The following is a 25,575-nucleotide window of genomic DNA, read 5'->3' as shown; positions in this document are numbered from 1 at the left end:
AATTAAAATGTTTTCCTTCTTGACTGATTGACATTCCATATATGTCAGTTTTCCTGTGTGTGATGAATCAATTTGCTCTCAATTTTAAAAGTCAATATGCCTCCTCCTGACATAAAAATCAATTTTGTTTCACATTATGTGTCGACAAAGGTTCCTCTGTCAAGCGAGTGAATGTATCCATTTTGTCTAGCCTATAGTGAATGGAATCTTTCCCTCTGCCGGAGCAGAAAAACAGCACCATTTGCACACCAAACTTCATTGGTTCTCGCATGTCACATGACCAATGATGGTGCATTTGGGGTGTTTTTTTAAGAGCAAATAAGCATTTCAATGCACATGACAACAAGCTCAAACTCTCATCTGAAATTATGAGACGTACTTTTGACATTCATCCAGGGCCAAGACATGGGGATGGTCATCCTCAGACATGGTGACAACAGCTTGCCTGGTGAAGGCTCCTTGTCGGCTCTGGTCTACTGTGTATCTGCTGATGCTTGAGGTGGTGGAGCTAGTCCAGTAAATCGTGTCCCATGCTCTGTGATAAGCCAAGCCCTCAACCGAACCCACATCTGGAGAGGAAAACAAACTAGTTTGACCATGCTTCTTTCCCACTGGCTAATGACATATTGAAACCAGTCACATGGAAAGGTGATGTAATAGTATGTTCTCTTTGATGTACATTTTTTGTTAAATTGCGTGTTTGTTTGTGCTAATACTTTCAACTTTTTTTTGTATTCATAGCTGTTTAATAATTTTTTACAATTATTTTACTATTATGATTAACATCGTACTGTCAAACATCGTACTGTTTGATATACCATGGTAATGAATGAATGTTATATTTTTGAATGAAAAATATAACAAAAAACATTGCAATGGTGTTCACACACACACACTGGTAATGTTGGTTTTCTTTTTGATACTGAAATCACACAGTGAGTGAGTTCACTCAGAAAACCATAATAAATCAAAGTGACATCTCACTAAGCATTATATAAAACTGTAAGGTTTTGTCTGCTGTCATGTCTAAAACTTCATCAGTTAAATAGCAATTGTGTTTAACTGAGACTGTAGCTAAAAATGCCACACTTTGAAAAATCTTAGATACTACTTTATTAACAGTCTGCAGAAATCCATCACTAATTAATCATTCACAATAAAAAGTGCCTGACAGCTTGCCTTTGCAGAAACTGTTAGAGAGGCCAGGGAGTAATTAACATGGGATGTATGACTTAATTAGGGAAATACGGATTATTAACGTATTCGCCCTCTCCCGGTGACAGAACGCAGAGTGTGCATGAGTGTTTGTATGTATTTCTGAGTGTGCATGTAGTCGAGGTGGCTGGGATTGGCTTTCATCTCTGGAAAAGTAAGTGAGCTCAAGTGTGGAGACGCCATCAAAAGAGCAGGCTCATTTCAACCTGTAGTCAACATCACTCTCTCACTCTCTCTGGCTGCGGTACTTACGCTCAAAATGGATAGAGGTGGAGGATATCTCTGTGAACGTTACAGTGTGGTAGCGGTATGAAAAGTTCAGGTGAATGGTCAAATGCACGTCTCGTTCAAAAACATCTCAATGCTCTACATATTCATCAAAATATTTAATCTGTGCATTAGGTCTTGAAAAAAAATGTACAGCTAATTTTAATCACAGACCTACTTCTCAGTCAAATCAGTTTTAATGTAATGTGCATTTTATGCTAAAGTAATCACTTGAAAGATGTGCATGCCATTATTTTATTTAATTAGTTAATTTTAGATATTAAAGGTGGGGTATGTGATTCTCTTTTTTGTACATTTTTTCAAAATAACTTGAAATCCTATTCCTAACCCACTTACAGCCACTGAGTTAGAAGCACTGAAATGAAAATTAAGCAATTGAATCATCTGTGGAACGGGCAGGACTCGAAAAACTCCAGCCAATCATTTCCAAGACCACCAGAATCATTGGACAGTAAGTCCGTCAATCAAACGGTTGTACCACACCCCCCTCCCCCCAGCGCGCGTGACCCCCGTCGTGCGCATACTCAAAGTTTGTGACGCATGCGCATCTCGTCAGTAAAGCCGGTTCCATGATTAGTAGTAAATCGTCATTACAATCTCTCGCGCATCTGAGTTTTCGCTCGTGCATGATTGCGCGTCCATGTTCTTCGAATGGGTGGAGTCAGAGCCGGCGTTGGAGGAAAGAAGGTAGGACCATTTGAATTGTATATTTTCAAAATCTGCCGGTCGTTTTCCAAATCACATACCCCACCTTTAATAATGCATTTTGTATTAAACTAACTGTAAAAAAGTAGTGTATTCAACAGCAATTTAGTTTTAGCTGTAATACTGAAATTGTAAAAAAAAAAAAAAAAAAGATGCAGTGATTCTATTTGCTGTAAATTATACTTTGTCATATACGCTAAATAAAGGCAAGAGGGAATCAGAACAAAACCCCTTTTATTATCCCCAAGAGGATAGAGATAGCAAATTAAGTAAAAATGAAATATGAAAAGGTCTAATACCCAAGGAGCAATGAGGTTAATTAAAAGAGAATTCAGAGAGTACTGTAAGTGGATAGAAGCACTAATCATGCAGAACAGAGGCTTTCTAAGTATATCTGCATCCCATTAACTTCAGCAAAGTCAAATCAGCTGGGTTACTAAATACCAAAAAGGCCTTTAGTTTACATGGGACAAAGAAACTGCATTTAGATAGTTCATCCAAAAAAAGAAAAGAAAAAGAAAACAAAGGGGAAAAAATAAGAAAAAAATACTCAAATTGTTTTGTTCTAAAGCTATATTTACCTTTCTTTCTGAGGACTGAAGATTATAAGTTTTAAAAAAAGAAGCATACCATAAAAGTAAATTGTGACAAATACAATTTTTGGGTGAATTATTTCTTTAAGAACATCCCCTGAATTTCTGTTATCAATCATGAAGAATTTCATTCAAGAATTTCTGGTGTACATTTACGTATTACATTTACATTCTTCTTATTTTCCATTTGAACTTAATTATGTTTGCATGCGTTCTGAAAAAGAAATTACGAAGTGAACAAGCTATAATAAGTAGTACATGAGTTTTTTGTTGTAAAAAAAAAAAAAAAAAAAACTGCCAAGATTGTCTCATTACATTGTAAATGGACAATACACAGTCATTAGGCATATTAGGTTTTCATTGTGGGCCACCATCAGACGTGGATATCGATCGCGGCTGAAATGTCTGCCGTATATAGCGTACATGAGGAAATCAATAACCATATTCTGAACTTTCCAACAGCAGTGACAAGCAGGATCTTGAAAAATATCACCCCGGTTCCATTCATATTTCTGTTACAGTTTGAGGACGGTGGAAATGAGACAAGCGATTTTAATCCATCAAGAATCCATCATGGAAAAAGATGCAGTGTTTTAAACATCTTTTTTGACAGTTAAATTGGTCCCACTTAGTTGTGGAAAAATGGAGTTAGCTATTACAACACTTTTACTAGATGCTGGATGCATGGAGGCCTTGCTGTACATCACAGGCAGTGCCACTTACGCTTTCCAACAAATGGCCTTTCACAAATGGCTGCTAAGAGGCTGGAATGGTTCTAGCGGCAGAACATTAAACAACATGTGGGCCACTGCAATGAGTCTGCATCAGGACGACGACAGGACCAAAAACAAATGCCCAAATCTGTGGAAGCAACATCTTTCGTGATCATCAAAATGCTAGCACAAAACCCAAACTAAGAAGCAATTAGCAGGACTTTCCAAACACCCCTTCATAACCATTTCTGCAAGCATGTACAATAAAACCAACTAGACTTACTGTCTACTATGACTTGTCTTCCTGACCAGTCATCATTGATCATCTGAATATTCCCAAAATGGATGTCGCTGAAGAATATGCGGTTGTGGTGTGAGCTCTGTTGCCGATAATCGAACGCCAGAGCGATGACGTTCTTGAAGTAATCTGGGTTCTCAAAAGGTTGGAGAGGGGAGTTAAGATCACTCTCGTCAGATAGGTGGATGCTCTTCAAGATGGTCCTTTCTGAGTAGAGAAGATAGCCCTCATATCTTTGGCAAGCAAAGCCATCTTCGGCTAAGTACCCATGGGCACAGGAGCAGGTCCTTCTTCCACTGCCCAGGTGAAAACACAGCTGTTGACAACCTCCATTGCTCCTCGCACACGGGTTGGTGCCTGCATGCAAAAGCATAGACAAACGTCACTGGATGCACACTGCGATAATCAGAATAAATCTTGTTCTGTTTCAAGAAAACATATGTGGCATAATAAAAAAAACTCATTAAGTTGAAACCTCAACCTTTCTCCCGGCCTCTGTTAAACACTTTCACGTCCTTCAGGTTGACGCCAAGACCACTTCTCATCGTCACGGCGTCGTTGGCATCGCTCTTGAATCCGCGCCGGATTGATCCGTTGGCGTGGGCTCTGCCATGGATGGCGCAGAGAGAGAGAGAGTCTGACATTGGCGTAATGATGGCACTTTTTTTAATTAAAAGCAGCAGGACTCATTAAAACAAACAGAAAAGCTGCTTTAGCGGCAAAGCCGAGAAAACGTCACCTTGGCGATGACTTGCGGTACATCCTATTTACATAAGACCAACGGAGGCTGCCTGGGTGATGACATAAACATACGGCAGGCCTCGTAATAACCTTGCTCGGAAGGGGTTAATCCGTTGAGACTGGAGCATCTGGCTCCGTGGGCCACTTTAGAGAGTGTAGCACTTAGTAAAATAATAAATTACCTGTCAGACCAGTAGATGTAAGCCCCGAACACAGCCACGGAGAACAGGTCCACATTGGAGGCTGACAGTACAATCTCTCGGCCCTCCCCGGTTTCAAGGTTGATCCTTTCTATCTTGTCGGTCCGGGCATCGCTCCAGTATAATCTATTTTCCTAGAAAGCAATTTGAAAATGAGCACCTCTCCCTTTGAGCAGCTCTATTTTATCAGCCTCAGAAGAAGAGAGAGTGAGTGGAGCATCAGGAAGTAGAATCATGTCACCCTACCTCGTAGTCAATGGTGATTCCATTCGGCCAGGCAATGCCAGAACTGACCAGGGTCACTTGGTCAGACCCGTCCAGTCGTGCACGACCTATGCAAGGATTTTTCCCCCACTCGGTCCAGAATAAGTAACTGTTAATTGGAAAAATCTGATCCGGATGACCATTTTAACAATTAAAGACCTTAAAGGAACAGTTCAGCCAAAAATGACAATTCCGTCATCATTTATTCACTTTAAAGGGATAGTTCACCCAAAAATGAAAATTTGCTGTTAATTTACTCACCCTCAGACCATCCAAGATGTAGGTGACTTTTTTTCTTGAGTAGAACAGTAAAGAAGAATTTTTAGAAGAAACTGTGTTCCTCTGTGACTCATATAATGGAAGTCAATGGGTTTCTGTCGCATAATGACGTATGCGCGGGAGTGACCTCACATGTGAGCTGACGCTGTTTTTTGAGGGAGGCCGTGTGTTCACCAGCAGTACAAATGGATAAAGCTGTTTAAGAGTACCAGTCTTCACAACTTCATGATTTAAATTATTATCTCGATGTAACACTAGACAAAGTGTCTCCTGCAGTTTACACATGGCAAGCTAAAGACTATGTGCAAAAAGCTGGGGCTCAGCAATGGAGAAAAGCTGGGATCTTCAGTCAGGCAGCTGCCTCAACGATTTCTTCGAGTTGTGGCATTGCAATGTTCCATTCGTGACAACAGAGGCTCTCTCCTTCTGTTGTCATCGCATGACACTTAGAACAAGAACACCACCACGTTTCAAGAGACCTCTGTCTCCCCGAGGCTTGATGACGTTCCCCTGCCGCTGCTTCCTTGATCTCTCGCAGTTCTTGATCAGCGTATTCTGGTATAAACAAGTATGGTTGTGCAAAAAATTCCACGTTGTCTAGTGTTACATCAAAATCATCAGGCATTGTGATGAGCGGTACTTTCATACAGCATTAGACGTTCCTACTGTTGGTGAACACGAGCCCTCCCTCTCTGTAGTAAACAAACAAAGTGTGAGGTCACTCCCGCACATACGTCATTATGCGACAAGAAGCTCACGCTGCAGACTGTTGTGAACGCGCTCAACGTGCTCAGGACCGTTTGCCAAGGCTGTGGATTAGAGGTAAAAATTTTGTAAATAATGTTCAGTTTCTGGCATAGACCGATCGTTTCGCTTCTTAAGACCTTAATGTATCATCATGAGCCGCAGGTACTAATTTTGTTTTGTCTGCATGTGTTTTTTTTTTATCTCACAGTAATAGCACCCATTGACTTCCATTATATGAATCACAGAGGACCACAGTTTTAGCTAAAAATATTCTTTACTGTTTTCCTGGGGGGGGGGGGGGGGGGGGGGGGGGGAAGCCACTAACAGCTTGGATGGCCTGAATTTGAGTAAATTAACAGCAACTTTTCATTTTTTGGTGACCTATCCCTTTAATGTCATTCCAAACACATACGATTTTCCTACAAAATTCTGAAGACTCCAATCTAAAAAAAGGATGCAAAAGTATCATAAAGTAGTCCAAGTGGTCATTATTTTGAACTGAATGTTTTCAATAAATCATTTTAATGCAAGACTTCAGAAACCTTACGACAATGTTTTGAGAGACACAATAGTTTATTACTAAATATATATTGACATCAGCTTTACAACAACTTGGCATGCTCATTAGAGAAGTAGGAATCATTGTGAACTGTTTGATTTTATTCTTAAAACTTCACAAATCTGTCTGATATGGTTCTCAATGATTTAGTTGTAGCCGTTAACATTGAGTAGTAATTATACTTTTATGATACTGTTTGCATCCTCTCTGAATCTTGAAAGCTTCCCCATTCACTATAGAATTACTTTTACATTTAATCATTTAGCAGACACTTTTATCTAAAGGATACATGAAAAAAAGTAAAAGAGCAACCAGCACAGAATTTCTACTTTTGTGCTGACAGAAAGTAAGCTGTATGGGTTTGAAACGACAGGATGGTGAGTAAAAGATGTCAGAATTTTCATTTTTGGGTGAACTACTCCTTTAAAGAGTATAAATGTTGTTACACCACCAAGGAAATGTCATTCAAAGTTTGACTCAACTGGGAAAGAAAAAGACAGCTTTTATAGCCTTAGGCTTGAATGGGAGGCTCTTTTTTTGGATGTCTGGGATTTAGAGGATCCCACTCCTGATGCTGTCTGCTGTCAGCAGATATATGGTAGATGGGTTAACACGCTCATATGTCTAAAACTTGTCTTCATAGTGTGTGATTCTGATTGTAGGGTGTGAAGAACAAAATCAAGGCAAACAGAAAAAAAACTAGCATGGAGACCATAGATTTTGATCCCAATTACTAAAAGAATACCATAATGGACTACAAAATGGGCCTGTGACTAAATGGAGATGCATTTCTGCTCGTTTTAAATTCTTCATTTGGTTCATTGGTGATAGCCAAGACATTTTAAAGCCAATTTGTCAGCAAAACAGTCTTAGGCAGATCACAATATGTATTTGACCTTCAAAGGTCAAAAATCACCTGCATTTTCATTTCTCAAGAGCTCATTGTATTATATGGTCTAATGCAGTGTTAATTTCGTTGACGAAAATAACGACGAAAATTATTCGTCAACGACATTTTTTCACAGACGAAAACGAGACGATAACTAAATAAAACCTAGTTTTGAATGACAAAGACTATGACGAAAATCTATTGACATTTTCGTCAACGAATAAAAACTAGACGAAAATGTTAGATAGTGACGATTTGGGAAGCGATCCGTCAGAACTGATGTTCTGAGCGTGTGTGATAGATGCGCACATTTGTAGGCTACTGTAACGTGATCTACCCCGCGGTCATAAAACGTTAAAAAATGTGAACGTCTGGGAGAATGAGTAGAGCAGACATATAGATCTGAATAAGAGTGACGATGCAAAAAAGAGTTCTATTCGGTGCGGTTTTCTGTGCGCACACACCTAACCCGAAGCGTGCAGTCATGCACAATACACCTACAGCGCGCGAGTAGGCTACTGAATTGAGCTCTATTTCGTGTCTGAATGGACAAATACACACAACAGTATGTCTAAATGTCCGTTTTAGAGAGTATTCATGTAAACTATGCTGGTTATGTCTTAAACTGTGAGTGTATCGGATGTGCATCAGTGCAATTGTATCCGCATGTCATTGGACATGATCCGACGTCTTAAAGTGACAGTGGCAATAAACATAATGCGGTCCGTGTCCTTAATTTTGATCAAGCAACAAAAGAAAAAGAGAAAAGCATTCACTGTTTGTTAATAGCTTTAATAAGGATTAATTATATTGAATTCATACAAATAAATATGTCTGCTTGAAAGAATAAAGAATGATGTATGCAAGTAGTTATAAGGAATGCATATATCATTCATTGTAAAGAAGACTGTGTTGTACTTTAGGAAAAGTGGTTTTATTTAATTTTAAGATATTTTTTAAGTAACAGCAGTTAAATCTGTATCTGTATTGCATGTTCAAACTTAAAAATCATTCATATTAATAGGTTAATAGATGTTTTCTCCGGGAGTAAATGGGTTTGGAAATTTTAGAGAAATTCTAAATTAACGCATTACAATTTAACTAAACCCATTATATTTTAGTCGACTAAATCTACTGTAGATTTAGTCGACTAAAATGTTATTGTATTTCGTCGACTAAAACTAGACTAAAACTAAAACAATTCAGATGACTAAAATATGACTAAAACTAAATGCCATTTTAGTCAAAAGACTAAGACTAAAACTAAATCAAAATTTGCTGACAAAATTAACACTGGTCTAATGCACTTCTATAGTTCCCTAAAATTTACTCAGTAATTTGCAAAGTCTTTCTAAAGATTTATATTACTGAACAGCAGACATGGCTGAATCTGATCCATTGTCTCAAAGGCATATGACGTACCCTCTCTGTGGATGCACTGCAATGGCTCTTGGCTGATCCAGCCCATCTGATATTACAACTGACCGGTAGAGACCATTTAGACGAGCAATTTCAATGAGGTTGAGGCCATGGTCTGTCCAGTAAAGGTTACCTGGTAAACAAAAATAAATAAATAAATAATACTTCACAATATTACTGTTTTTATTGTATTGAAATTGTATTGTATTTTATTATATCAAATAAATGCAGCCTTGGTGAGCATAAGAGACTTTTTTTCCCAAAAAAATATAAACAATTGTACTAAACCTAAACTTTTGAATGGTAAAATGCAAAGATTTTATCTTGAGAAGTGCTGACATTGTGTGCTGAGCAATACCATTTATTGAAAAACTATACACAGACAGAGAGTGATAGAAAAATGGCAGCATTCCATTTTTATAATGATGTTTGTGTCTAACCAGCAATCCAATCGACTGCGATGCCCTCCACTCTGTTGATGCCAGTGGTGATAATGTCTTCCCTCCATGTCTGATCCCTCTTGGCTCTGGAGATCCGGTTTAAACCCATGTCTGTCCAGTAAATTGTATCATTGCCTGTATGAAGGAAAACATTTTTATTTACATTAAGAGCAAAGCTGGTAACATAAATAGTGTATGAGAATGCATCTCAGAAGCTTTAAATAAATAAATAAAGCAAGCAAGCACAAGACAGATATATCCTGGAAACGTCTTCTAAGGTTTGCAAGAGATCCCATAATAATTGCTAATGCTTTTTATCAGTAACAATAACTACAGTTGCCAACAAGCTTTTTGCAAGGGGACATTCAAAGTGACATACAAAAATTGTGTAGCAAACAAATCAAAAACATGATTAGCAATGACTAAAAGATTGTTTTGACAGAAGCACGCTCTAAATGTAAATGGCATTTTTGCCCTTCAACCGAATGCGGCAAGAGTAGTTATTTACTTGCACCCTACTGTTATTGTTGAATTTACACGGCTAACGGATTTCTTACATGTGACAACAGCCAGCTGGAAGGCCCTCATCTGTTTTATGCTCCAACAAGCTGCCTCTTAATAACATGCAAATGGTATGCATGTGTAATCAGCTGTCATAGGCTAAATCGGACTGGGGTTTTCTTCACCTGAGATGCGCTGATTCTGGTGGTAGGCGAGAGTATTTGCATAGAAACTCTCTGACCATCTGCCTCTATTGCCCGGCTGCTGAGGTCAGCAATTCTGCCATGTTTCCCAACCCACACGGAGTGTAAAAAAAAGACCTGTCCATCTAATGAGACTGAATATTTGTTTGAATACATATAAACAATCTATTCAGTTTAGAGCAGATACAAAGGATGAAGTATGCTTTACTCCAAGGTTTACATAATTTAAATAAATAAATTAAATGACAAAATATATAACATATTTATAAATATGAATAATAATAATACAAATAAATGCATCATATCTTACAAACAAACAAACAAATAAATAACAGTAACCTCACATCGTCTGTATAGCGTACTTATCCTTTGCATTAGCTCTAAACTGAATGGAATGCTATATGGCCTGTATTTTCAGCACAGTGTTTGTTAGTTGTTTGTTTATGGGAGAAGGAAAGGTCAGGTCACATTTGAATGATTACAGTAGGTAGTCTGTGCTAATGCATGCATACGTGTTTGCATGTTTATGGAAATGTCTCATATTATTGACTGCTAGAATGATAATTTGGTACCATCACATGTGGACTGCCCCCTTGACGCTCACTTCATTTATGCCACTTGTCACCACAAAATGATCCACCGAAACGGGCTGAATAATCTTGCATCAGACCACTGTCAAATTAACCTCATTCAGAGAATGAATAATGCATAGTCTGACAACAACCCCTCAACACCTTCAGCTTTGTGATCTCAGCACTACTTTTATTTGCTAGATGATCTACTATACTGCTTTCTGTCCCTTATGGTTCTAGCTCAGCATATGAGATACAAAAGGGAATATTTATCTGAGTTACTGTTTGCATCAACTTGTTTAACCAATCTGAGTGGTTTATCTCTTCAACATGTGATATGCAGTCTTGTAGAGTCCCTTCTGATCTGGTATAAGACTGTGTAGCTAATACAAAAACTGTAGATCTGACAGCAAACAACATTTTAAAAAAGTAATGCAGAGAAGGCAATACATGCCTTATCTTTGTTGTGCACACACAGAGGATTCAGAGAGTGGTTCTAGTGAACAGAATGGAAGATAGCAGGACTGAATCATAGCAAGTGCAGTGTTTGTACCTGCATGAAAGTCCACGCCAACGGCAAACAAGGTGCCGCTGATGGGCATCAGTGTCTCTGCGTGGTCACTGGGATCCAAAGCGATTCCACGTATCCCCTCATGAAAAGAGTACATCAGAAAAGAACTCAAGCCTGTGATAGACAACAGCAAGCGAGAGATGTTAGATTGAGGTCAAATGAACGTCACACAGTTTTCTTTAGACGCCTTCCACACACAAAAAAAACAAGTAGCTAACTGACAAAAACTACATGAATTGTTGTTAAAAGTGAATAAAACATTTGTGACATTCCTGCTAAACACAAGGACACGTGTCACGACTGCAGCCTACCTTCACAGGAGAGACGGTCACTGCGCAGGTTGTAGCCAATGGTGCAGGCACATGTACGTGTGTTTTCAGATGTGGGCAGACAGAGCTGAGAGCAACCACCATTATTTAACTGACAGGCATTCCTACCTGAGAGACCGCAATGAGAGGAGACAACATGGTGATGGAATTGTCTTGAAAATAAGTCTTGAAAACTATTTGTGGAGAGTGGAGACAACTGCTGAGTGCTGACTGTAGTTGTTGGGCTTCTCCCTCTCTAACACTTCTACATTATTGCAAGAGAACTATTCCAAACCGTATTGAAACATTTATATTTCTTAAACACAGATATGTGATAGGTGAAGTTTAAAAATTATGACTTTTTTCATCCTGAATCACCCATTGCTCATACAAACAATCTTTTGACATTGTATGACCCATTTATATTGTGTGAGAAAATTATGACGATTTTAAATATTGTCATTATACTTAAGCCAAAGCAAATTATTAAAAATGTATAAGGAGGAAAATATATAATCTTTATTAAGATGTGATGCATGTCCACTAGTTTTGAGTTTTGTTGGTTTTGATATTCGTTATTTCAAAGTATTTTTCTGTTTACATTGCTCCCAGTGTTTACTTCTTGTGGTTTACTTTGTTCCCATAGCCTTGTTAGTTTCTATAGTTTATCGTTTTCTATAGTTTCTATTCGTTTGTTTGGTTGTGGAATAAAGACTGCTAGCGATTAGATCCCCGCCTCTCTCCTTGTTCCTGCTAACTGTAACAAGTTGACAGTGTGGCTTATTTTATACTTATTATTATTGCTAATGTGTACATTACAGTTCATAAGTTTGGGGTTGGTAAGAACATATGACTTATGCTCACCATGACTGCATTTATTTGATCAAAATATTGTGAAATATTATTATATTTAAAAAAGAAAACTGTTTTCTATTTCAATATATTTTAATTGTCTTTTATTCCTGTAATGCTAAAAGCTGAATTTTAAGCAGCTATTACGCCAGTGTCACATGATCCTTCAGAAACTATCCTAATATGCTAATTTGAAGCTCAAGAACTGTTTTCAACCAGTGACATTTTTGTGGAAACTGTGATACATTATTATTATTACTATTATTATAGGATTCTCTGATGAATAGAAAGTACAAAATACATCGTTTGTAACATTATAAATGTATGTATTGTCACTTTTAGTCAATTTAATGCATCCTTGTTAAAAAAAAACTATTAATTTCTTTCAATAAAAGAAATAAAAAACATTTAAACGATACAGTAAACCTGAAGAGAAACATTTTCATTTGAAAGCCAATTGACATATAAACTGCTTTTCTGATATCATTCCGAAAGCAATTTCACAGAGATTGTTATTATACAAACCCCATGTCTGTCAAAATAATATAATGATAATGTTTAATATCATTAAAACGCTGAATGAAACCAACATGTCAAAGTTAATATGTTAACTTGTTCAATTCATATCTTAAGATCCAAAATAATGTTTTGTAAACTTTTTTTTTTTTTTTTTCTTGAGGAAATAAGGGGTTAGAAATGGGGGCCCTCAGGGGAGATTAGGCCGTGTTGACTCCATTGACTCTGGGCACCCTGTGCTAAGCCCCCCTTTTCGGGTATTCGGAGAAATATTTAATTTATTTTACTTTGTGCAATCCATTAAAGCTTGCAGATTCTATATCGGCCCGCTTATGAGCCATATAAGCAAAGCTGAAGCAGAAGACTAATTTGAGACCGTTTCTGAGGCAGGTCATTTACGCTTTTATATGAATGCAATATATTAACAAGTTCGGTCACATTGGTCTGGTCGTAATTTGGGATATCTCTCCTATATTTGATGAAAGGTTTTAGTGTTGCCGTCAAGTCAAGATGACTTCACACTCTTCCTGGAAGTCTTACTCTCGTCTTAATTGTATAACTGAAAGTGAAGGGGAGGGAAACTGCACCACTGTGTATTGGCACACACTTTCACAGAAAGCTCAGCTTGCACATCTACGACAGTTATAAGACAGCTCCGCATTATGCATAGAGAGGCTAATTGCTGCCGGAGAAATTTGGTGGCTGGATAGATTTACATTTGAGCCCGTTTAATGGTCATTTCTTATTCAAGTCGACAGTTTAGTGGGATCCACAGCAATGCCGTTAATGGATCTGCCATTAGTGTGAATTATTTGCAGAATAACTCACAAAATGGAAAACCAATATCTGAATATATCTCTGCTTAGGAAATATCTCTGATAGAAACCAGTTGACTTATTTAGAGCTAGCAATTTACAAATAAATTAAACAAGATGGTATAATGCTCAAAATGTATGGTCTTGTTTATTTCAGTACATTTGTTTTTATATGCTACTTAAAGACTCCATGAAGTTAAATAAAGTGTTCTGTGGCTTATAGTCTATGTCTGTTCATTTTGAGGCTAATCACTGCTTGTGTAGCCCTAAACATAGACTTACTTCACAGATATATGCATTTAAAATGAGCAATTTTTCTCTCCCAGGAAAACTGAGTGACTTAAAAAACAAAAAAAACATTGATGACTCACATTAAACTACAAAGATCCAAAGTCCAATGAAATGCTCTGTAGAATGGGGATGTACTATCAAGTAGCTAAATCATGGTACGTGTTTAAAACTCAACTAAAGCCCACAGGCTAAAAGCGACAATATATGCAAAGCACGTCAACACTGGAAAGAAATGCAAAATCCCTTCAGTTAGTCATTTCAAAGACAGTCACTTGTCAAAGTATTTTTGAGGCAACATTGACTGTATCACGGCTCACCTTTCTGACCATCTCTGTCGTAGACCTTCATGTGTACCATTCCACTGGTCTTATTGCGCAGCACCACCGGGTTACGTCCATCCCGTTTGGCGACCGTCCCCAGCTGAGCCAGATCGTCATCGGCCCACCACAGCCTGCCACCTGGAAAAACAGATGAATTATTTATTTACCAAAGTCATAGAACCAGTTGGTCTGACTGCCAATGGAGACACATGCCATTATCATTTGTTTGTCCTTTTTATTCCACATGCATATAATCCGGTGGTGTGCTGTGCTCTTTTTCGGTGCCAAAACTATGCTACGCTACAGTGTACGGGTGGGCGAGGGGGGTGGTTGGAGAGAGAGAGATAGAGCGAGAGAGCGAGAAAAGTAAAGAGATAGGACTTGAGCATTATGCATGTTCCCTTCCCAGTGTGAGTCAATGAGGCAGAGCTCAGGGCAGCCTGGCTACGTGCCCTGGCTGAAGACAAGGGCTCTTCATTCACAAAGCCATCAGAGTGCATCTATTCTCACAGTGGCGCTGCAGCTAGCAAGCCCCTCGTGTTGTTTCCGCTCTGTAAGGCTGAGTGTGCCACAAAGGGCCTCAGAGATTGTCCTTGGCTCCAAGCCTAGACCATATCTGTCTGTTGCAGGAATACAGGAGAGCAGGAGACAGTCGTAGCCGTGCAACCGTAAAATCAAACACATATTTGTATTTGTAAAGAAGGACTGAATTAACTGAATGACACTGAATGGAAAGGAGGAAAAATTTATCAACAAATTCAAGTTAATCACAGTTCCCATCAAGAGACCGTTAGTATGTGATTGTTACAATAAAACTGTATTGACTTTGGATCAGATTTTCAAAGCTTTCTCCAACAAATTTTTTAGATTTTACAATATTAACAATAATTGTAGCAACTATAATGTTTTAATGGAACCATTGTGAATTTTAATATAGGGATATAAAAAAAAAAAAAAAGTTACATTAAAAGTTTTGGGTTGGTAAGATTTTTAAAGAAAATAATACTTTTATTCATCAAGGATGCGTTAAATTGGTCAAAACTGTATACATATTTCAATTCATCTAAGTATCTTGAGAAGAAAATTATCACAAAAAAGCAAAACCGTTTTCCACATTGATAATAATAATAAATGTTACCAAATCAGCATATTAGAATGATTTCTGAAGGATCATGTGACACTGAAAACTGGAATAATGATGCTAAAAATTCAGCTTTGCTATCACAGGAATAAATTACATTTTAAAATCTATTAAAATATACATTTTAAATTGTAATACCATTTCTCAATATTAGTTTTACATTTTAATTTTTGATCAAATAAATGCAGCTTTGAAGGGCATTAGAGGCTTCTTTTAAAAACATTTAAAAAATCTTACCGACCCTAAACTTGTATACAGCATTGAATTTGTACATCTATACATTTCACCCTAAAATGCTGTCTCTGTAGGCAGCTCACTTGGTTTAAGAACAGAGCAGTTGCATGATTAAACTCTTTCGTATGTATGCAATGAGTACAAATATTTTTCAACAAGATATTCATGTCTCCTCCATAAACCAGAAACAAATATTAGTGTCATTCAGGCCACAGAGTCTCCAAGCAGATATTTGCTTTTTGTAGTGAGGCCAGCTGTGTATAAATGACATCCTACCCTGAGCAGCCAGTAGCGTATTTGACATTCAAGATTGCTTGCATAGGTCATCACTGCAGTCAATATTAATCTTTACCTGTCCAGGGTGAGAGACATTGATGATTGCTTCTGGGTGTAATGTCCATTTAAACTGTTTGATCACAGAACAGCACAGGTCTTAAGGTGACACACAGCCCACTAAACAGCAGCTTGCACTTGCCTGAGTGGTCACATCCCATTAAAGATTCTACCAGGAGGAGGTGGCAAGACTGAATCCTGTCAGGAAAATTGCTTTCATTTCTTCAGTCATCATGCTCTTCAATTACTGTTTCACGCTCTAATAACGCCTTTGATGCAAGGCGGCCATTGGATTTTTTTTTGCTTAATAATGATGCCGCATCTTTCAAACAGCCGACGGTTGTATCGATCTCCTGATCATCTGTCTCTGCCGAGTATATTTCCCTGCACAGGTCTCTGTAATGATAAGGCCTGTCCCTCAACACATACTGCAGGGTGGTTGATTTTACCGTACCAGGTGGCTGAAATCGTAAACCATTTCCGTTACAGCAATTTACGGGGACATCAACTGATAGCATGTTATACAGGTTAACCTTGGCAAATGCCCTAATTTATGTTGCTTTTACTAGGAGGGAGATAGAGCCGATAGAGACTGAAGATCTTATCCCCCATCATCACACGGAAATCATACAGCCTAATGGAAAAGTTTGTTTCATTCATTTTCAAAACTGTGAACAGTCAAGCTGTAATTTTGAGGAGATAAGTAAATAACTATAATCTGTGCCAGTAACCTGCCTGCAAAGCTACCTGAAAAACTATGCGCAAGTGTACTTAAGACAAAAGCTGTTTTAAACGCAAAGGGTGGTCACACCAAATATTGATTTGATTCAGTTAATAAAAGTTCATTTATAAATACAATCTATTTATGACATTATTTTTGAAGGATCCTTACTTTACAGCATTTTTACACAAGTGACTTTAAAACTAAAACTTTACACAGAACTGTAGTTTTGCAGGGAGGTTTCTTCAAGCGTCTTGGAGACGTTGTCACAGTTCTTCTGGATTTAGTCTGTCTCAGTTCTGTTTCTTCATGTAATCACCGACAGACTCGATGATGGTGAGATCAGATCTCCGTGTGGAGCATGCCAGCTGTTGTCAGACTCCTTGTGCATACAAAAATATCACTGGATTATTACAATTAATGGAAAAAGAAATGCGTGGAAATGTCAACTGATATTTCTCCTGACACACTACAGCAAAGGATATAAATAACTGGCTTAAAACCATTTTTTGGGTGAAAAAACTAATGTGCCTAAGACTTTTGCATATATATATATACACTCACCGGCCATTTATTAGGTATCCCATGCTAGTAACGGGTTGGACCCCGTTTTGCCTTCAGAACTGCCTCAATTCTTGGTGGCATAGATTCAACAAGGTGCTGGAAGCATTCCTCAGGGAGTTTGGTCCATATTGACATGATGGCATCACACAGTTGCCGCAGATTTGTCGGCTGCACATCCATGATGCGAATCTCCCGTTCCACCACATCCCAAAGATGCTCTATTACAGGGATCACCAACCCTGCTCCTGGAGGGCTACTGTCCTGCAGACTTCAGATCCAACCCTGTTCCAACACACATGCATGTAATTATCAAGTAACCCTGAACAGCTTGATTAGCTGGTCCAGGTGTGTTTGATTGGGGTTGGAACTAAAATCTGCAGGACAGTAGCTCTCCAGGAGCAGGGTTGGTGACCCCTGCTCTATTGGGTTGAGATCTGGTGACTGTGGAGGCCATTTTAGTACAGTGAACTCATTGTCATGTTCAAGAAACCAATTTGAAATGATTAGAGCTTTGTGACATGGTGGAAGTAGCCATCAGAGGATGGGTACATGGTGGCCATAAAGGGATGGACATGGTCAGAAACAATGCTCAGGTAGGCCGTGGCATTTAAACGATGCCCAATTGGCACTAAGGGGCCTAAAGTGTGCCAGGAAAACATCCCCCACACCATTACACCACCACCACCAGCCTGCACAGTGGTAACAAGGCATGATGGTTCCATGTTCTCATTCTGTTTACGCCAAATTCTGACTCTAACATCTGAATGTCTCAACAGAAATCGAGACTCATCAGACCAGGCAACATTTTTCCAGTCTTCAACTGTTCAATTTTGGTGAGCTCTTGCAAATTGTAGCCTCTTTTTCCTATTTGTAGTGGAGATGAGTGGTACCCGGTGGAGTCTTCTGCTGTTGTAGCCCATCCGCCTCAAGGTTGTGCGTGTTGTGGCTTCACAAATGCTTTGCTGCATACCTCGGTTGTAACGAGTGGTTATTTCAGTCACTGTTGCCCTTCTATCAGCTCGAACCAGTCTGGCCATTCTCCTCTGACCTCTGGCATCAACAAGGCATTTCCGCCCACAGAACTGCCGCTCACTGGATGTTTTTTCTTTTTCGGACCATTCTCTGTAAACCCTAGAGATGGTTGTGCGTGAAAATCCCAGTAGATTAGCAGTTTCTGAAATACTCAGACCAGCCCTTCTGGCACCAACAATCATGCCACGTTCAAAGTCACTCAAATCAACTTTCTTCCCCATACTGATGCTCGGTTTGAACTGCAGGAGATTGTCTTGACCATGTCTACATGCCTAAATGCACTGAGTTGCCGCCATGTGATTGGCTGCTTAGAAATTAAGTGTTAACGAGCAGTTGGACAGGTGTACCTAATAAAGTGGCCGGTGAGTGTATATATATATATATATATATATATATGAAGTATGTATGTGGCTGTTACACACATTTTTTACTTGTAGTGCATATGAGTTGAAGGGGAAGTAATGTATTCCAAATTTTCCCTCTTTATGCTGAATCTGACTCTTTGTTCTCTGATGACATTCTCATGCTGCATATTAATATATACCATTCTTTTAGATCTCTGTGGGTAACCTGCATGGCAATGTGGCGCATGCATTATAAAAACACAGACTGCCGGTATTTGAAAGAAAAGCAGTGTTTTGTGTGCTTGGAAGGTATAGCTGTCTTATCATATAAGTATACATGCAGAACCCAGTCTGCTTTACTTATTGCAAAGATAACATCAATCATGACTCTTTCATCTCCTCGCCTTGTTTCCTTTCGTATTCACATTGAGGATGTGATTACTTTATATTTTATACTTATAATCAACTGCATAAGCATGGTAAGGTAAATATGCTGTACATCTGCAAGGCATTAAGAGAAGGAAATGATCTTATGCCATTGCTTGACTGGTTCATATTCAGCATGGAAGAGGGAAACATGGAATTCTAAGTGAAATTCCACTCATCACCCACTTATACACCAACTCAAGAGACTGCGAGATCATCCGCCCACCTGCATGCATATGTAATCGGCCCCTGGCCATTCAGGCTGTAAGATGGTCTTTCCTTTATAGAGGTGTGATACAGCTTGAAAAATTGTAGAATTGATCCATAATACCGGTGGTATGTGGTGAATACTGTATATATACCACTTAAGGCTGCACGATTTGGGGAAAATGTCATATTGTGATTATTGAGGTCAATATTGCGATAGCGATATGCGATTGTGATATAATAAACAAATGGTTTCATGAGTCAACTTGCTTGGTTCTCAAGAATGAAAATTATCCTTTTTAATTTTATACAAAATTAAATAATGACATCTTTGCATTACTGCAAACCTGTTATTGTCTCAATAGTACAATAGTATAAAATAAATAGAACAATAAATAAGAACATTTGTATGCTCATGAAAATAAGATATTTTGAACATTCTGTCCAGACAAACAGGGACATTTAAGTATAAACTCATCCAAATTAATGTAGAGACAACATAAAGTTATATATTTACAGTATATTTTAAATAATTGTTTATTGGCATCTTTTTATGAATGAAGGTCAGTAATACGAAAATCTTATCAGAAATGTGATGCAGTATAAAACTTTCTACTAAAATAACCAACCATCTACTGCATTTCTGTATTCATTTGTTGCACTTGGAACTACTCATATCCTATTGTAGTCTTCCCAGAAAGGGCATAGCAAGCATGTTCAGTGCAAAAAAAAAAAAAAAAACATGCATACCAAAAACACATCTCTGGCAGTTTGTCATACTAGGCTATAAACGAGAAACATGACTGTCCACCAAACAGACTCATAGGTTTTTGCAGAAGTAATGGAAAGCATTTCCTCAATGGAACAAAGGCCTATTAATTGTGATAGATAGCGGCTACTGAATGCATCATTTTACTGTTTTGCTGTACAGTGCTACTTCTTTGAAAGTAACCCATTAGTCTTTGTGGCAGCCTGCATTCTGCTCCCAATTTAATAATGACTCAAACTTTGTTTAATTAAAAGAGTGTCACCACTTCTTACAAATTGCATTTGTTTTTCAGCTCATCATAGCTGCTCTAAAATAGAACGTGACTATAGAGGTTTTCCAAAGATTAATACCTTTGCAGCATGCAGACAGTGTAATCAGTTAAAACTGGGGTTTAGGGAAATAAAGACATGCTAATGAATAATTAACGGGCATAAGTTTCTACCCGCAAAGACAGACAGAGAGTAATGTGAGAAAACATGTCAGACAACATCTAAAACAATAGAGTGTAATACCTTTAGGCAAAGAGAAAGAAAAATGGTCTAATATAAAAAAGTAAAAGAGCACAATTACAGGCTTTGCTGTATTTACTGCTTTCATTTGATAGTTATGCAACTCTCTCCCCTTCTGATGCTGCCAGCATGACTGACTTCTTTATAAACCCTAGAATTACAGCTTCTGGCCAATGTTTATAGTTGTAATTTGAGTCATACATTAGGCGTAAAGTGTGTGATTAGAAATTGCATTGAATAAAATGGATATCTTCCAAGACAGCCTTTATTAGCTTGGTCTATATAAAGCTAAATCAATCAAACTTCTCCACTTTCTAAGATTATGTTTACGCTCCTCAGGAAACCAAAATTTGATCTATTTTTGACAAAATGCCTTTATTTTGTCAGTCTTTACCAATCTGAAGCAAAGTAGCTGTAGACTCACAGTGTCAGACTTGATTATCGACAAAGTCTAATATATCATCATAACTAGTTCTGATCAAGTACTGTAAATTTTGACATAAAAATACCATCTGACCAATATGTAACATTACCAACCACAGTTTGTTCTTTTACCCAGACATTTAGGGATGGTAAATCATGACTCATTTAAATACTGGGCCAGCAATCTCTGTGAGCAGAACAGAAATGACTGAAAATGTAAGTTGACTTTTTTATGTATAAAATAAAGTACAGAAAAATAAAGATGGAATAAGGGGAATATACAATTATTATCTAGTCCAATTATCTATCAATTAGTGCCTTTTAAACATAATTTTGTTTCTGATAAAACTGATAAATAGCAGCCAGCTGATAACCAACCAGATGGTCTGAGGGACTCACTCCATGTGAGACTAATTTACACATTCTTTTACCACTTTTAACTTTCACTTATTTGTTCTTATAAATGTGCTCTTCATGGTGTGCTGTTACCAAAGCAACAAAGTCCAGTAATTTCATTCAATATTCTCAAACTCAAACATTAAAGCTGCAGTCCATAACTTTTTTGTGTTAAAAATTATCCAAAATAATTTGAGCAAGTACATAACCAGCCAGTGTTCAAAACTATCTGCTTGCCTTAGCTCGATTCAAAACGGTAAGCTCGAAAACAAGGACAAATATCGGAAGGTCATTAAATGTAGTCACGCAATGCTGATGTTGTTAACATTAACAATGAGAACAAAGTATAAGTTGCATGGTTTGACGTGATATGATAAGCGATTGTTAGATTTAATCAGCGCGATTTACTGCAATGCTTTTTTTCTTTCCCTTAGTTGGTCAGAACAAAAGTGGATGTTACTTGTTCAGATGACATACTTCCAAAAGAATAATCTGTGATTCCGAATGACAGTATCCACACCGACGCGGTGACTGACAGCCACACATTCTCCTAAAAATATTAATTCATCCCCGCTGTGCCGTGCCGAGGCACAACTCACGTAAAGTTGATAATTCCGCGAATAACTGCAATAGCAGATTTCGAACAGAGATGGCGACAGAGGAAAAACAACGGACTGCAGCTTTAATTAGAATAAAAAAATGTAGATAAAATATCAGCCATTTGCCATCAAATCAACATGTAAGCGGTCATTTTCTTAAGGTTAATGGTGGTTAACCTTTGACTTAAGCCTGACTAATGAAGAAGGAATTAGATGCTATATCACTTACCCATGACTGCTAGAGCCGCAGCTTTAGTTAAGTCCCTCTTCATGCTTTCAATGACCTCAAAGCCACTGCCGTCCAGATTACACCTGTTGATAGTCCCATTAGCAGAACTGATCCAATACATCTTTCCTGCTGGAAAGTCAATCGAAAGTCCTGAGGGAAAACAAGAAGTCAGTTAGAAACTGTTGTTTGGAGTGCTGGTATGGAATCCCGTTCAGATCATTACTTTAAAATATACCTTATATATCCTGTATATTTATCTGTGTGAGTGTTATATATTTTTTTTTACAGCTTGTAATATAGTTGCGACCTCTTTGAGACACACTAAATCACTTGACTAAAATTAATCTCTGTCTAAAACCGGTTTCAAAAGTGGAAACGGTGAGCGTTTGACAGAGTGGGAAAATTGATTGTGACAAGTGAAGGATATTTCAATTGAGTGTCAAGACAGCTTTGATTGAGAGAGGGGCTAGTGCATGATATACTCCCAACAACAACAACAGACAAGACTTTAAACTCTCAGATATCTTTTCCAAGACAACCTCTAAAACAAAAGGAGCACGTGATTTGATTATCAATGAATGTACAGGCACAGGGGTATTAAAAAAAACTACAGAGGAACCATATTTAGCTGGAGGATGGGAGCTGTGTAAATGTATGGATGGAATCAAGAGGCCAGAGATGAACAAACTTTGTAAATCAACCTGTTAAACCACAATTTTCTCTGAGTCCTGGTTTTGTGAGGCTGTGGAAATGAAATGTAATGTATATGAAACTTATATCTGTCACGAGTCTAAGAATTCTCTCTTTGACACCTAACCCCAGCTGCTCCCGACGAGCTGGATGGCGCCTTGCATGGCTGACACCGCCGTCGGTGTATGAATGAGTGAGTGAATGGGTGAATGTGAGGCAAAATGTAAAGCGCTTTGGTGGCCATTGGGTCTGTGAAAGCGCTATATAAATGCAGTCCATTTACCATTTACCATTACTTGAAACAGGAAATCTAAAAAAATAGTCCTTTAAAGAAAACTGATGACAACAAACTGAAATTCCATAAACATGGAAATATCCTCACAAATATCCTCAAAGCCTTTAAATTCAGCAGCAGTTTATAGAGACAGTTGACTCAAGTTCAAGTTTTCAATGATTATATTTAAAGGTAATTAACTACATCAATTGCTTTACTGTAGGTCAAAACAATAGGGATGACTAATCAGAGGTCTCTTCACAAAGATAATAGTTGTGGCCAGAGCCGATCCTCCCTATTCGCACACTACGCAAGTTGTGTAGGGCCCCGCAAATAACTCAAGGCCCCGCCTCCCCCTCGTGTCAAAGCGCGTCAATCAAAGCTTACAACATCGATGAGATAATTAAGCGGAACTATCCTTCTGGTCACGAAAAGAGAGACTGAGAAAAACACCATGTGAGTGAATTGAAAGCGCATATCTATACCACGAATTTAATTTCTCGTGCCATTTATACGCCAAAAATAGTTTTTGCGTGCATATGATAGGCCTACACAGTTTTCGAGTGCATGTGATACGCACTTTTTGGCGTGTAATATGCACGCACTCCACACCCCTAATCCTACCCAAAAGATTTACAGTACGTAGCATATGCAGGCAAAAAAACATTTTTGGCGTATAAAGAGCATGAGAAATTAAATTCGTGGTATAGATACGCACTTTCATGAGATTACGTTTGATAATACAAAGGGCAACGGACAACGGTGTTTGTTTATAAACTGCAGCTCGGAAAAGATAACCGCGTCGCGCGTTAACATGAGTTCATATGCGCTGCACGAAATGAAACGCGCACTTTCCAGTAAAACATATATGGGGACCAGTTACCAGTACAATATGGGCGTTATGGCACTCCTCATTAGGCGCTCATACTTTTAAAACAAGACAATGATTATCTAGTCTCCAAGTCAGTTTAGTTACAACTCTCCAATAAAGCAAGATGGAAAGCAATCTATTGACATTGACTATATTGCATTTAAAATGTTGATTGGCTGGACATACTGGTCAATATGGATGCACATCCCTCAGTAAATAATAACCATCAAGTATCAATTATTGCTTTTATCATTTAAAACACAGTGACATGCAATGGCAAGCCATTTTAGCTTTTATTAATTCACAGGATGGATTTTTGATATCAATAATTAAATTTGTACTATTTAAAATGTGAATTATTGATATTAATATAAAATATGTCTATTTCTGATATCAGTAATTACATTTTCATTAGTACTAACTAAACGAGGGAGGATTGTAGTGGGAGAACTGGGGTGTCGGGTGTGACTGTGTGGCAATGGCAAATGGTTTACATGGCTCATGGGTCAGGTAGGAGGGCCCCTTAACAGATTTTTGCTTAGGGCCCCAAGGAGGTCAGGATCGGCTCTGGTTGAGGCCAGTTACATTTTAGACTGAAATGGATTTCACTGCCTGTTTTAAATAAGTTACGTAAAATTGTTTTTATATATATTTTGTATAGTTTTTTCAGAATAAAAAGTATGATTTTGTCCTCAGAAATGTAATTAAGAGTACATTTAGAAATTTTGAAAAACAATGACTCGTGTGCTTTAAACCCATGTGAATGTAAGAATTGCGAGGGAATCAAAGAGAGAAAATTGACATGCAGTAATATTGAAGCTTTCTCTTATAGACTGAAATCAGACATACCAACTGGTTCTCTCTGGTTTTGATGAAGAACCTTCCTGTTACTTCCATCCATATTGGCTACGTTTATTGTACTACCATCAGTCCAGTAAATTTTTCTAGACCATGAAACAAAAAAGAAAATTTTAGGAGAAACATTTAAAATAATTATTGTGGTTTGTATTTAAGGTTGACATTGACATAACACATGAGGTCGACATATATATAGAAATATATATATATATATATATATATATATATATATATATATACATTATTAAGAAGAAGAAGAAGAAGAAGAGGAAGAAAATAACATGTATTATATTAATTTATTCACACCAATTAATAAGAAATTTCTGATAAATATAGGCAATAAGAGCAAACAAAAATCTTATTTAATCATACTTGCAATCTGTCCATGTGGGCTGCTTACCCTTTGGCTGGGTGCACAGTCAGACACTTTGGTTTGTCAATCCCATGGATGACTGAGGTTTTTAGAGATCCGTCTAGTCGGGCAACATTGACCTGCGTCTCCTCGTTTTCAGAGCTCAGCCAATACATGTTCCTTGAGAGCCAATCTATTGCCAGCCCACGGCAGTTTTGAATATCTGCACGTAGCAGAGATAGCCATTAACACAGAGGAGCACATTACAACAAGCCTCACCATGGGTGACTGCAGTACTTCTACG

The 25,575-nt window shown here is 38.0% G+C and overlaps 1 protein-coding gene across 5 annotated transcripts in view; it reads right to left on the bottom strand.

Moving 5' to 3' along the window:
- lrp1bb (low density lipoprotein receptor-related protein 1Bb) overlaps positions 1–25,575 on the bottom strand; it is a 339,454-nt gene that overhangs the window by 73,277 nt on the left and 240,602 nt on the right. For all 5 annotated transcript variants that reach the window (XM_056271238.1, XM_056271233.1, XM_056271236.1 and 2 more), the window contains 13 exons: positions 25,320–25,494; positions 24,911–25,005; positions 22,227–22,376; positions 14,297–14,437; positions 11,509–11,634; positions 11,180–11,311; positions 9,351–9,485; positions 8,914–9,043; positions 5,000–5,126; positions 4,736–4,887; positions 4,294–4,418; positions 3,798–4,169; positions 380–569 (listed from right to left, as the gene is read on the bottom strand). In XM_056271238.1, coding sequence (XP_056127213.1) covers positions 380–569; positions 3,798–4,169; positions 4,294–4,418; positions 4,736–4,887; positions 5,000–5,126; positions 8,914–9,043; positions 9,351–9,485; positions 11,180–11,311; positions 11,509–11,634; positions 14,297–14,437; positions 22,227–22,376; positions 24,911–25,005; positions 25,320–25,494 — 2,050 coding nt within the window. The remainder of the gene's footprint in view (positions 1–379; positions 570–3,797; positions 4,170–4,293; positions 4,419–4,735; positions 4,888–4,999; positions 5,127–8,913; positions 9,044–9,350; positions 9,486–11,179; positions 11,312–11,508; positions 11,635–14,296; positions 14,438–22,226; positions 22,377–24,910; positions 25,006–25,319; positions 25,495–25,575) is intronic.

The sequence above is a fragment of the Rhinichthys klamathensis genome, unplaced genomic scaffold, assembly GCF_029890125.1.
Source record: "Rhinichthys klamathensis goyatoka isolate OS25496 unplaced genomic scaffold, OSU_Roscu_1.1 h1tg000312l_1, whole genome shotgun sequence".
In the NCBI taxonomy this organism is placed as follows: Eukaryota; Metazoa; Chordata; class Actinopteri; order Cypriniformes; family Leuciscidae; genus Rhinichthys; species Rhinichthys klamathensis.
The sequence above is the reverse complement of the archived record's forward strand: the minus strand, read 5'-3'. Positions and strand labels throughout refer to the sequence as shown.